Genomic DNA, 11,960 nt, shown 5'->3' with positions numbered 1-11,960 from the left:
GCAGACACTGCAAGAGCCAAGAACCAAAGGGGTCTGAATTTGCCTGTGAGCCACCCATAGGTACTGAGTGGAGCACAGGGTGAACAAGAGGGTGCTGGCAACCCAGCCACATGCTGACAGGAGCTGTTTTGCAATGGGCTGGTCCAGCAGTTCAAGTAAACAGCAATTTCCCATGCATCAGCATCATACTTCCAGCGTTTCAGAGGCATGGAACAGATGGATGCAGACGGCTGGGGCTGCACGAGCTGGAGCCCTGCTGCTACCCTCAGTTCCCAGCACCGCTTCGGCAGCCTGTGGGATGCTGCTCCATGCATCCTATCCTCTTTTCCATGGTCCCATTCCTCATCAGCCAAACAGAATTGGGCATGAAATTCATTCATTCCCCACCTGAATGCTGCCAAGCACAGCCCAGGGACAGAGAGGCTTGTCACCCTGCTGTGACAGGCGGCAGAGGCATAATCCCTCTCATCTCTAGCTCCACTCAGAGTAAGCTTTGCTTCAGGAATGGGTTTGGAGGTGTGAAGACCAAAAAACCTGTAAGGAAGAGATTAAAGGTCCCCTACCTTCCTCCTTTTATCAAAGCTTACCATGGAAAAGAAATAACATGGCAGAGGCAACCCAAGAAGAAGGATTTCCATTCCAGTGAGCAGTTAATGATGGCAGAGCTCAGCTGTTCTCAGCACTCCAGCTTTATCTTGTTTAGTGTTTGGGGGGGGGGGGTATTTAGGTTGGGTTGGTCTGGTTTGGTCTGCAGGACCCCACTGCTTCCCCTGACCAGCTGCTGTCTGGCTGTGTGCAGCCACACACAGTGGACAGAGGTGCTGACAGAGCCAGGGGCTGGTTCTTGGTGCATATCCCTGGCAAAAGCAGCTGGGCTGCCTCTTGGGAACAACAGAGCTGGTTATTGCATGCATCCCAGCTGCATGAGGAATACGATGCCCAGTGAATATTCACACCGTGTTACATTATGCCCACTGGTGATCTCACTCTCCTCAGTGAAAGGGTGCAGATAATATCACTATTTAGTTCTATTTAGATCTTCCTTGATGCTCTGTGTGAGAAAGCTGGAGCACAGCTCACGCATGAGAGGTCTCTTCTGTTCACGTGCACTGTCCTTCTCCCCACCGCTGTTGAGCTCAGATGAGATGGATGCTCATCACAGCTGAAACCTTCCTGACAGAATGAGCACAAGCAGGGGTGTTCCACACACCTTGCTGGAGCTTCTGCCTCCATCCATCCCAGAAACAGCCCCGCTTGGGATGAAGGAAACAGCTTGTTGGTGTGTCTGTTCAAGCAGTCAAGGTTAGATGCAAACTTGATCTGTTCATTGGAGGCTGAAGCAAGTTTGCCACTTTACCCATCCGGTGGGGGTTATTTTCAATGAGTCAGGAGATAAGGATATGAGGCAGATATTTTTATGGCCTTCCCCTGATATTTCTTTTTCTGACTGTAGCTCACCAGGGCTTGGTCAATAGATCCAAAGGAAGCAGGCTCATTCAAATGAGAGGCACAAACCAGCTTGCACATCTTCCCAGCTCTTACTCCTGACCCACACATTGATATCCCAACCTACAACAGCAGGAACACAGAGCTTTTCTCAAGCCATTAATACCCTGACCTACCACAGCATTCAAACCCAAGGTAGTGGAATATAGCCACGCAATTTCTAGGACACACATCTCCATCCTGGCTGCAGTTGATGGCCTGCACACGGGGTTCTGATAGCTATATGGCCTTACTGACTGTATAAAAGAAGCCATAATGGTGTTCAGGTATCTTGGGTGAGCACAGTATGAGGCAAGCTGTAAAGAACTGCTGTCTTGAAAGCTCCTGATAGCAGGGTGAGACAGACAAGGAGTCTGGAAAATGCAATTCCCTCCCTCCTCTCTCCCAAAGCAGACACAGGTAATACCATACCTCCAGAAAACAACCTGGCCTTGGGATGCCATGGCCACCTCATCTATGAAGACAAGCCACACACCAGGTGCCCAAAGGTCCCACGCTGTTCAGCACGGCTCCTCTCCTTCACATGACACAGTCTCCCAGGCTGTCCTGCTTAAATAACTGAACTCAGCTAAGGAGTGGTGAGCCCAGGCAGTGAACTCTCAGGAATGAGGAAGCAATGGGAATCTCAGCTCCCCCCGACCAGAGCAGTCAAAAGCAGAGGTTTGGTTAGTCACTGGGGCAACAAGAGAGACCTCCCACACCTAAAGAAACGTGTCTGATTTAACACAGAAATGACACACCTCATGGTTTGGTGGGCAGCTAATTCTAGGGGCAGAGTGCCACTGCTGGGATCTGGCTTGACACTGCATTCCAAACGGTGCACCCCTTGTGAATCACCTGCCATGGGAAGGCCAAGAAGCCCTGCTGAGCCAGCTTCTGCACTGCTCCTGCGATCTTCTGGGGACAAGCAGGCACTCACTCACAGAGCTACAAGCACAGTGCGTCACCAGCGTGTTTTGCCTCCTCTGAGAAGGGAGAGATACCTAGAATGACACCCAGCTCCAGAGGCACCGGACATGGAGCTTTCCAGGCTCCAGGGCCCCTTCCAGGTCTTCCACAGTCTCTTGTTCTTGCTGTGTTTTCCTTACTCTAGGGAGTAAGTCCTTCTTTTCTGCCTCCCAGAGCCCCTCCTCATGTTCATCCCCATTTTATTTTTATTTCCCAAGCTTTGGAGACAGGCAGATTTATCAGAGGGAGCTTTTCTCCTGTGAAAAACATCAATAGTTACCAATAGTTATCAATAGTTAATGGAAATAGTTAATAGAAAAACATCAATAGGTGCAGTTCTGTCAGCACTGCCTGTCTGTCTTGAAAACACCTTAGTTATCTCAAGGACCAGGTGGTCAGAAACAACACCACATAGCTCAGCAGACTAACAGCACTTCCATACCCACTGCCTGCCCAAGGCTGTTATCAACCAAGCACTGGAAGCGAGAATCCAGCACATTAGCAGGATATATTCATTTGGCAAACCATTCTGAGCAATGAACACTGAGGGCAAAGTCTGCTTGCAAATTATGGGAAGACACTCGCACCTAACCCCACAAAGTAATCTGCATGCGGTTCTGCAAGCTGTCCTTGTGTGCAGCACAAACACAGCGGTAGCCAGTCAGTCCTATATACCCCTGGGACTGCCTGAGCCTTCAAGTCTAACAAAAATCATCCAAGAGACTGGCCCTGGCAGGATTAGTAGCCCATGCTGTCTGAAACTGCTCTTCTCATGTCAAACACAGGGCTCAGCACAAGTTGACCTCGGCTCCCTGAAGGGTTTCTATGTTTGCTGGTGTATTTCTCACAAAGAGCTCCTTGGTCAATGTCAGCACCAAGGTGTGTAAGGGATGCCTCACACAGATGGAAAACACATTCCCCTGTCTGAGCTAAGATGTTTTTAGACAGAAAGAATGCACTAGAAGGTAGTGCTATTCTTACATGTTCCCTCTGCAATACAGCATGGGAGCTCCAAGAAAGAACACCGCACATGTGGGGGGCAAGAAACAGAAAGACGCAGAAAATGAGGCATTTCAAGTTACATCCCATTCTGTACTGAGCACTGACTACACACATAGCAAGGAGAAAAATGAGTTCTTGTTTGTTCCATTAAAGGTTTACTCCCATTCAACTTTCACTTTGAAAAGTCAGAGTCAGCACTTCAGAACACTATTGCCTAACCTGGAGAGTTAAACTGCCCAACCTTCTCCCGTTTGTTTGACAGCCCTTTCTGGATGATTAATGGAAAGCTATAAATAGCATTTGCATAAGGATATATATCTCCTTTGCTGGGCACAAGAGGTTCCAAAACCGGCTTTGCAACAACAAACAACAAATGAGTCTTCTAGGTGGGAGCAAGCAGACAGCACATGTTTCTACTATTTATCAGCCAGACACCTTCAGCCATAAAGCAAGAACTAGTCCTTACTGTTGACACTGGAGCAGCATTCTTCTCCCCAAGTGACCAACAGTCAGACCTTTGTCCCCAGCTCCCCAGGCAGTATTAGGAGCCCCAAGCAACACTCACCTACTAGCAAGGTTAACCCCGGCCAGTAGCATTCCCAGTCTCGACACGGGTGCATTTCACAAAGGAAGGTATCCAGGCTTCACCCAGGAGAGCAGCAGGTTAGCAGTTGCCCTTCCTGGGAAGTGCCTCTTCCCCCTCATCACAAATTGCTTTTACCCAACTACAGCCTGGCAGGGCATGCATAAGCCCAGGAGATATACCCACCTCTCCCCTATGGAAACGGGACAAGGTCTCCTAAACAGAGCCCTGCCAAGACTGCATGAGCCAAATCCAGGAGTTCTGAAGCATTCCATCTATTGCTGTTCTTGCCTAGTTGCTCCAGTTCAGGACAAACACCTGCAAACTTGTGCCTATGGCTCCTACTGATGCTCACACTGTGCCCAAATCTTCCCTCGGTGAGCTGGGTGCTCTCCCAGCTCCTGCATGACCCCCAACAGAGTTATGTCCCACACCGTCTCCATGGAGAACATGCAGACTGGGTGAATGACTTTCTAATTCCTGTTTCCATCAGTGCTGTGGGTTTTCCTTGGATTTCCTTCAGATATATTACTAACCCACCTTGTTCCTACTTTGCAGGGAGGGTGTAATGAGACTGCATCTTATGTGGAGAAAATATGAGAGCTGCAAACACAACAGCAGCTCCCAGGAGTGTGACTCTGCTATATGCGTATAATGCACACATCCCAGGCTGGAATCCAGCCGTATATCTAAGAGGAAGGCAGAAGCCATATTCAGGCTGCCAAACCTTTTCAAGGCACAAACACAAACCCTTTGGAATGTGCCCCAACAAGCAGCTTCGGCCTCTTCAAGAGGGACAACAGAGACTGTCAATCCTGCAGAATGAGATGTATCTTGACCCTCCTGTGAGGTAACTGCTCAGATTGTTTCCCCTTAGAGCCTGACTCCTCAGAAATGTAGGATTCCGAGTACAATTCCCAGTCTGCTCCTGTTCAGACACAAAACAATTTTGCACACACACCCCTGGGTGCAATATAAGGCACAATTTTATTTTCCCTCATCCCCCTTTCCCAGCTCTCACCCATCACAACGTTGTTCTCTGGCATCAAGGCTATGCAATGATGGTGGGGATCCTCATGGTCTATGACCATGCAGAGGCAGCAGCAGTGCCCCGGGCTGCAGGAGCTCACCTGGCTGCTCAGAGTGCCACTGTCCTGAGCAAGCTCCTCTGCAAGGCATCACTGGGTGGCCCACCCAAACACTCTGAGCTCTTCTTCACCTGTCCACAGCATGACCAGTGCGGGCAGCCAGGGTGACCTTTGTGTCCATGGCCACAGCCCTGATACCCACCTGCAAGAGAAGAGGTACCATCAGCTCAGCCCAAAATGGGCCGGAAAATCCCAGTGCATCAGAGGCTTTCAGACAGTGCTTCAGCCTCAACACTTCTCTAAGATGGGGATGCACGTGCTGATGAAAGTATGGCATATTCAAGGAAAAAAGTACCAGGGCCCCAAAAAGAAAGGAGAAAAACTGAGGAGAACCTCCCTGTTCCAATAGCTGGGGAAAGATTAAGATTTCTGTCCCACTGCCTGTTGAGTAATGCAAGACAGAGGCCTGCAGAACCCCATCCCAGCTGCTAATGGCTATGGCCAGAGCTAGACACAGATTAAGCACGGTAAAAGGAAGAGGTCAGTTCCATACTAAAACCATGCAAAACACACAGGTTAAGGACACGGAAGCTGATTGGGATTAAACAAGTAAGAGAGTTGAACTCTCATCCTGAACAAGGAGGCTTCTCCGACATACCAGCACAGGAACAGTATAGACATAGTGCTGCTTAGCCTCACTGAGATGGGCTGAAAGACAGAGGTGTGCTGCTCATCTCCTGCACAGTTAGCTCAGGTCTCTGTTTATGGGGTGTGCTGCAAAGACCCTTACTGTGTCCTACTGATTTCCTCACTGCTGCAGTTGCATCCTACCAGAACATATGTACATAAAGGTTACCACAGATCCGAGGCATGTGCAAGGCAAGAGCTGGGCTACAGTATCTTACACTGTGGAGGACCAAATGCAATGTATTCTGATGAAAGCAGTGTGGGGAAAGCTGAGCACCCACCTGGCATGGTCCCGCCACAGGCACAGCGAGCAGACTTCTGCCCTCCGCTGGAGCAGAACGTGCAGCAGTGAAACACACCTTGGTGCTCACGGAACTTGCCCTTCACCATCACAGTGAATGGAGAGCCCTGTGGAGGACAAGCAAGCAGAAAGGCTGCTGCAGTGCATGCTATCAGATGGTGTCTCAGGTAGAGGTATTCCTTTTAGAAAGACTGAAAGCAAACACGTAAAAAAGAAAAGCAGGTAAAGCAGCAGCAGTGCAAGAGAAACAAGAAATGCTACCTGTACATGTTGCCCTTTCACACAGACACAGACGGCGTACACGCCTGGCTCCTCAGGGCTGTAGGATACATGGTAGGTCCCATCACCATTATCACACACTGTTGGCTTGACTGTACTATGAAGAAAGAAGTCCAAGAGGTCAGTGACTGGCAAAATATTGCTCTCCATGTGAACCACTGTTTGGCCTAGATGTGTGGTCAGCTCCTTACCCTCAGCCTTGTGGGTCTCAAGCAAGCTTAACAGGATGCATGAGCAATGCTCAAGCACAGAGTTGCTTATACATGCTACTACTCCTGCTACTAGGAGCTGCAACAACCATGCAGAGGAAGTCACACAAAGCTAGCTGCACAGCATGAATCTGCAGCAACCCTGAGTGCTGAAAAGAGCAGATGAGAGACACTTGCAGGTCAGATTATCCTGTCAGATAAGAGCCCTCAGAAATGGGGTGAATTCACAGTCTCAGAGAGCAGTTACCTCCAGAAGACCCTGTGAAGAAGACGGGACATAAACAGGGCAGGTTTGAATCACTTCAACCACTGTCCCAGCCACATTGACTCTGAGGAGTTGTAGGTCCCTGCTGGTGAACTCTCCAAAGCGAAGCTCACTGTGTTCCACAAGAACACACTCTGGTGGACAGGGTGCCAGGGAGAAAGCAGAATCAGCTAGTTATTCAGGGACAGGCTGCCTGCTTCAGAGATGGAAACAGCTTTCCACAGCCAATTACCAGGCAGCTCTGCATAGAGGAAGGTGTTCTTCATAATCCCCACTAACTAGTCTGGTGATTTATGACAGTTTAGAATATTGCAGATGTGCAGACTGTACTCCCCACCCCTCATCGTTTCACATCAATACAGCTGCCTGCATCATATCCTGCCATGAACTGTGTGGTCATACTTCACACTCATCTGTCACTGCTGTGCCTCAACCCAAACCCAGCTTCCAGCAACAAATGGAGCAACTGCGTGCACGCAAGAACAAGGAACTGAGTTAATGCCACCACAGCAACCCATAAGGCACAATCCTCGTGTGCACACCTTCTTACCTTGTCTGTGAACCTTGACACACTGGAGGGAAGGGATGGGATCCAGAGGGACCCTGACACGCTTGAGAGGCGCCAATGCAAACCTCATTAAGTACAACAAAGCCAAGCACAAGGTCCTGCCCCTGGGTCGGGGCAATCCCAGACACAGGCTGGGTGGAGTATGGATTGAGAGCAGCCCTGAGGAGGACTTGGGGGTGTTTGCTGACAAGAAACTGAACATGAGCCGGCTTCAGTGTGCGCTTGAGCCCAGAAACCCCCACCATGTGCTGGGCTGCATCAAAAGGACTGTGAGCAGAAGGTGGAGGGAGGGGATTCTTCCCCTCTACTCTGCTCTTATGAGACCTCCCCTGCAGTCCTGCACTCAGCTCTGGGGCCCCCAGCACCAGAGGACTTGGAGCTGTTAGAGTGAGTCCATGTTGGTTCTCCTGTTGGTGGCTCTGTATCTGTTCCTGTCTGCTTTATAGTAACAAGTGCAGCCTGGAAGCAGTTACAAATCATTTGTTACCATTGTTCACGGTAATTTCCCTGTGGAAACACTAAAGAACTCAAGGGCAGTCTTCCCTGCCTCTGCTAGAAAACCTCCAAACATGTTGACGTGCCCAATGCTTGCAACAGCAGGAGAAAGCACAACAAAGTCCCAGCACAGTCTTTCTCCAGAACACGAACTAGGCATTTCCATCACTTGCCAGAGGCTCCTGGCCTTGGTGGACTGTCCTACCTGGGACAGTCATTCTGGGGTTGTGATGTTTTATGTTCATTAGGTGTTAACAAAAGCAGGAGTCCTGGATGTCTGCTGCTAGGGAGGGGAAGGAGCAACAGCTCATTCTGACAATATCTAATACCCACTGAGAGTTGAATTCTTTATGTCTCACATCACTCAAAGACTCAATACATACCTAAGCCAACACTGTCAAGCTCCACATAGTAAAATACAACCAGTAAGAAACACTGCTATACCAGTGTAAAGAAGAGTAGTGCCCTTTGCAACAGACTCTGACCCACATGCTGAAGCATGTTCTCCCACCTGCACAGAGGCAGCCAGGATAAGGGAGGCAGAAAGGCAAAGAACCAGGGAGTTCTCAGGTGAAATACCCACCAGTCCTTCTTATCCTTGTGGGTGATGGTGACCTGCACAGCCTCTCCTCCTCGCTCCATCCGCTCCCCCATGGTGTCATTGCAGAGCAGGGTGAAGCCAGTCAGCTGGTTCTGATGGGCACTATGGAGATCTGCAAGGCAGAAGAACAGGACCAGAAAGGATTCACTCCAGCCATGACTGCCACCTCCCACCTATTTGGCAGTGCTGTGGTCCCATCAGAGCACAGTCAGGACCTTGCTGCTGGGGTGCACAGCTCCTTCCACTCAAAGGGAAAAGTAAATATATGAGTGGGGATCAGGAGAGTCGACAACCATAGGCACAGAGATGTCAGGCAGGCTTAGCTCAGGTCTCTATGGTCCTGGGTGGTCTTCCTGCCCCCTCCAAGCCCAGCTGGCATCTTCCCAGAAGGTCTTAAGGTGCACAATGCAACCAGGAGGGAGAAGGAACAGCCCCACTGTGCAGCGTAGAGCCCCCGAGACCTCAGAACCTACAGTTTGGTAGGGAAGAGAACAAACAAGCTCTGGGTCTGCCTCATCTGCTTGGCCAGTGATGGCTCTGCTCTGTGGGCTGGTCTGAACGTTATCTGTTTGCTGGCACTGCCGCAGGTCCTTAATAAGCAAATATCCATGAAACCATCAATGCCAGTTATTCCCATGGCAATTCCAGCAGAAGCAGTAAGGGAAATGAAACTATCTGCTCAGCCAGATTGGGTATCTGCAGGGGCCCACGCTGCAGAACAGGAGACAAGAAGAACTGACACTGTAGGCACCATTCCCATCCCAAATAAGCTCTGGTATTTGTCCTAAGGGTTGCTCTCCTCACACCTGAGCCCCATGCTGAGGTCAGTGATATTGCAGAGGGCAGCTCCAACATGCTCTGTACATCTGGATGGGGATAGGCCTCTGCCTCCCTGCCCCATTCCATAGACCCTCAGCAAGCAAAGCAACCTCTGGCAGAGCTCTACCTCTGCCCCTAGGCAATGCCTGGACAGCAAGGAGCCCACAGTGCCTAAGCTGCACACCACATAGGTACAGAGAACAGAGAGATGACTTCAGGGAGTGCTGCGTTCCCATTCAGCTGTTGTACAGCTCCCCATTACCTTCCCCATGCAGGGTACATCTGGCTGGATCAACTGCTTTATTGAGAATGGCCCCAAAAACTTCATAGCCGCAACACTGCCCTGCCTTCTCCTGGGGAGAGAACTGGATCCCGTCATCCATGTTGGGGTGGGTGTTGTAAGCAACTCTGTTCAGCTTTGCCAGCCGGCTTGCCACCACTCCTTTGGTGATGAGGATCTCCAGGTCTGAGCCGCTCGCCAGCAAGTGCTCTGTGAACCCTACGCCTGTCCTCATGTCCAGCAGCAGCTGCTGCAGCTGTGCCTTCTGCAAGCGCAGCAGGTTTACCTTCTGCATCTTCAAGTCCTCCAGCTGCTTCAGCAGCCGGTCCCGGTGCTCTTCAATGGCCTTCACATAGCCACTGGCAAAGAGACAGATCTCCGTGGCCACAGCCTCTGCACGACTGTGGACAGCACTGCCCGTGGCATCAATCTGGCTCAGCGCACTCTCCAGGGTGCCCATGTGCTGCTGGGTGCTCTTCAGCAGCTCACGTAGGGCATCCCCATGCTTGTGGATGACATTGCCAGTGAAGTCACAGGGGTGCTGTCGGTGTCTGCCCACAACGCAGTGCTGGCACACTGGCTGGTCGCACTGCTCGCAGAACAGCCTCAGCTCTTCTGTGGGATGGGAAGGGCAAAGGAGAGGCTCCCCAGCCTGGTTGCAATCTTTGCTGTTCTCTAGCTCTGTCACGGTGTGAGAGGCTGTCTTCTTCTGTCTCCTAGAAGAGAGCAACCACACATCACTTTATGCATGTTGGATATGGAATACAAACATCAGTGTGAGCTGCTCCCTCCTGTCTCCACTCGAAATCCACTCTGCATGAAGGGACTTTGTGTCTCCCGAGGACAAGGCTCCACACAAAAGAGGACAGCACGTGCAAGCAGCTCATTAGAGGCTGCTCTCGAGCTCCCTGCATGCAGTCAGCACTGTTTTCAAACACAAGAACGTCATGCCCCACCATGGCCACACACAGAGCAGGGAATGGGCTGTCAGGGCGGTCTACCAGCGGCGCCTTCATGAAGCCTGGCAGAAGTGGGATACTTGGAATGACCCCCAGAGCCCACTGTGCCAGCAGGAGGGTGCTGAGCCCTGCAAAGTGAGAGCTGGCAGGAGGTGTCTCAGCACAGAACTGGTCACTGACAGTCACATCTGCAGAGGAACAGGAGGTGCCAGGCTCTTTAGCCTGTGATTTTCACCAGCTTTGAATTTGCTGAGGCAAATGAGCTCTAACATTCCTCAGGGGAAAATCCATTTTAGGCCACTGCCAGAACACAGTCTGTGGTAAAACATTTAACATGCCCAAAGCCAAACTCCATTTCCTTCTGGCTGCCAGGTTAGCTCCTGTACAGAGGAGGCCAATGACGGGACACAAAGAACCTGATATGACCCAGACATCCACCTGGTCACAAGGCAGCATTAGAATGTTTCCACTTTATGCTATTTTGGACTCAGTGAACTAGTTATTGCGAAGGATGTAAACACCTTCTCTCCTTCCTTGTCTCCTGCACTGGTGACTTCTGGAGCTCCAAGCCATAAGGAAGTACTCTGAGGATCAAGCTCTATAGAGTTACTCTGGCAACACAAAGCAACCTCATCGCAGGGCAGGACACAGCCCTTTTGCGACTCCTTTCACTTCTCACTCATCTCCTTTGGGGCCCAGCACTTTTTCAAAGCCTTCCAGCAATATCTGTATAACACCCTTCACATTCCCACTTCCCTGACTCCAGCCTAAGACCCCTCTCACTTATTCCCAAGGAGCACAACAGTGGCACTCAAATATCTTCCCGACACACCAAGGAATCATTTCAAAATGTGTCTTCTTGGTCCACATTCTGCTCTAACCATCAACTGAATCAGGTGCAAGTCTGCAGATGCTAGCAGGGTGAAAACGGTAGCAGTAAATAAGGAAGCTGGTTCTGGGGCCAATTCTTCTACTGCTTTACACCTCCTGCAGTTATTTCTGTCTATGCAGCAGCCTGTTGCTATTCAGGGTCTCAGTTTATCACTCGTCAGCACTTGCTGGGGTATGAAGCACTATCTAATCTGAATGGTATGCTGAAAATTACAGCCTGGGGTGGAAAGGTAACTAAGAATCTCAGCCACTTCACCAAGGCACCATGTCTGCAGGGAGGGCAGGGCAGCGAGGAGTATGTCCCAGGTCTTTGTGGGGAAAGGATTTGCTAATCAAGCGGAAAGGAGCAGCAAACGTGGATGGAATGGGCTGAGCTGATTAACCCAGGCTGAGGCTTCCCTGGCTAGTGCTGCCGACCCTGCCTGTGACCTCCTTGCTTCAGAAGGCCATTCAGACTTGCTAACACTTTTCTTCCTTAG

At 50.5% G+C, this 11,960-nt stretch overlaps 1 protein-coding gene across 2 annotated transcripts in view; it reads right to left on the bottom strand.

Moving 5' to 3' along the window:
* Positions 1-5,007: 5,007 nt before the first annotated feature.
* Positions 5,008-11,960, bottom strand: part of LOC133269658 (E3 ubiquitin-protein ligase TRIM45-like) — a 40,300-nt gene continuing 33,347 nt past the window's right edge. Inside the window, exons 2-6 of one of the 2 annotated variants that reach the window (XM_061454203.1) lie at positions 9,614-10,347; positions 8,515-8,644; positions 6,377-6,491; positions 6,096-6,222; positions 5,008-5,329 (exon numbers count right to left, since the gene is read on the bottom strand). In XM_061454203.1, coding sequence (XP_061310187.1) covers positions 5,178-5,329; positions 6,096-6,222; positions 6,377-6,491; positions 8,515-8,644; positions 9,614-10,347 — 1,258 coding nt within the window. In that variant the 3' untranslated portion in view covers positions 5,008-5,177. Of the gene's footprint in view, positions 5,330-6,095; positions 6,223-6,376; positions 6,492-8,514; positions 8,645-9,613; positions 10,348-11,960 lie in introns of those variants that run through there. The other variant, XM_061454200.1, reaches the window with a different exon arrangement.

This window comes from Pezoporus flaviventris, unplaced genomic scaffold (assembly GCF_033815535.1).
Source record: "Pezoporus flaviventris isolate CSIRO_AGI_PZ_B2104156 unplaced genomic scaffold, CSIRO_AGI_Pfla_v1 ptg000015l, whole genome shotgun sequence".
Lineage (NCBI taxonomy): Eukaryota > Metazoa > Chordata > Aves > Psittaciformes > Psittacidae > Pezoporus > Pezoporus flaviventris.
This window is presented reverse-complemented; position numbering and strand designations above follow the sequence as displayed.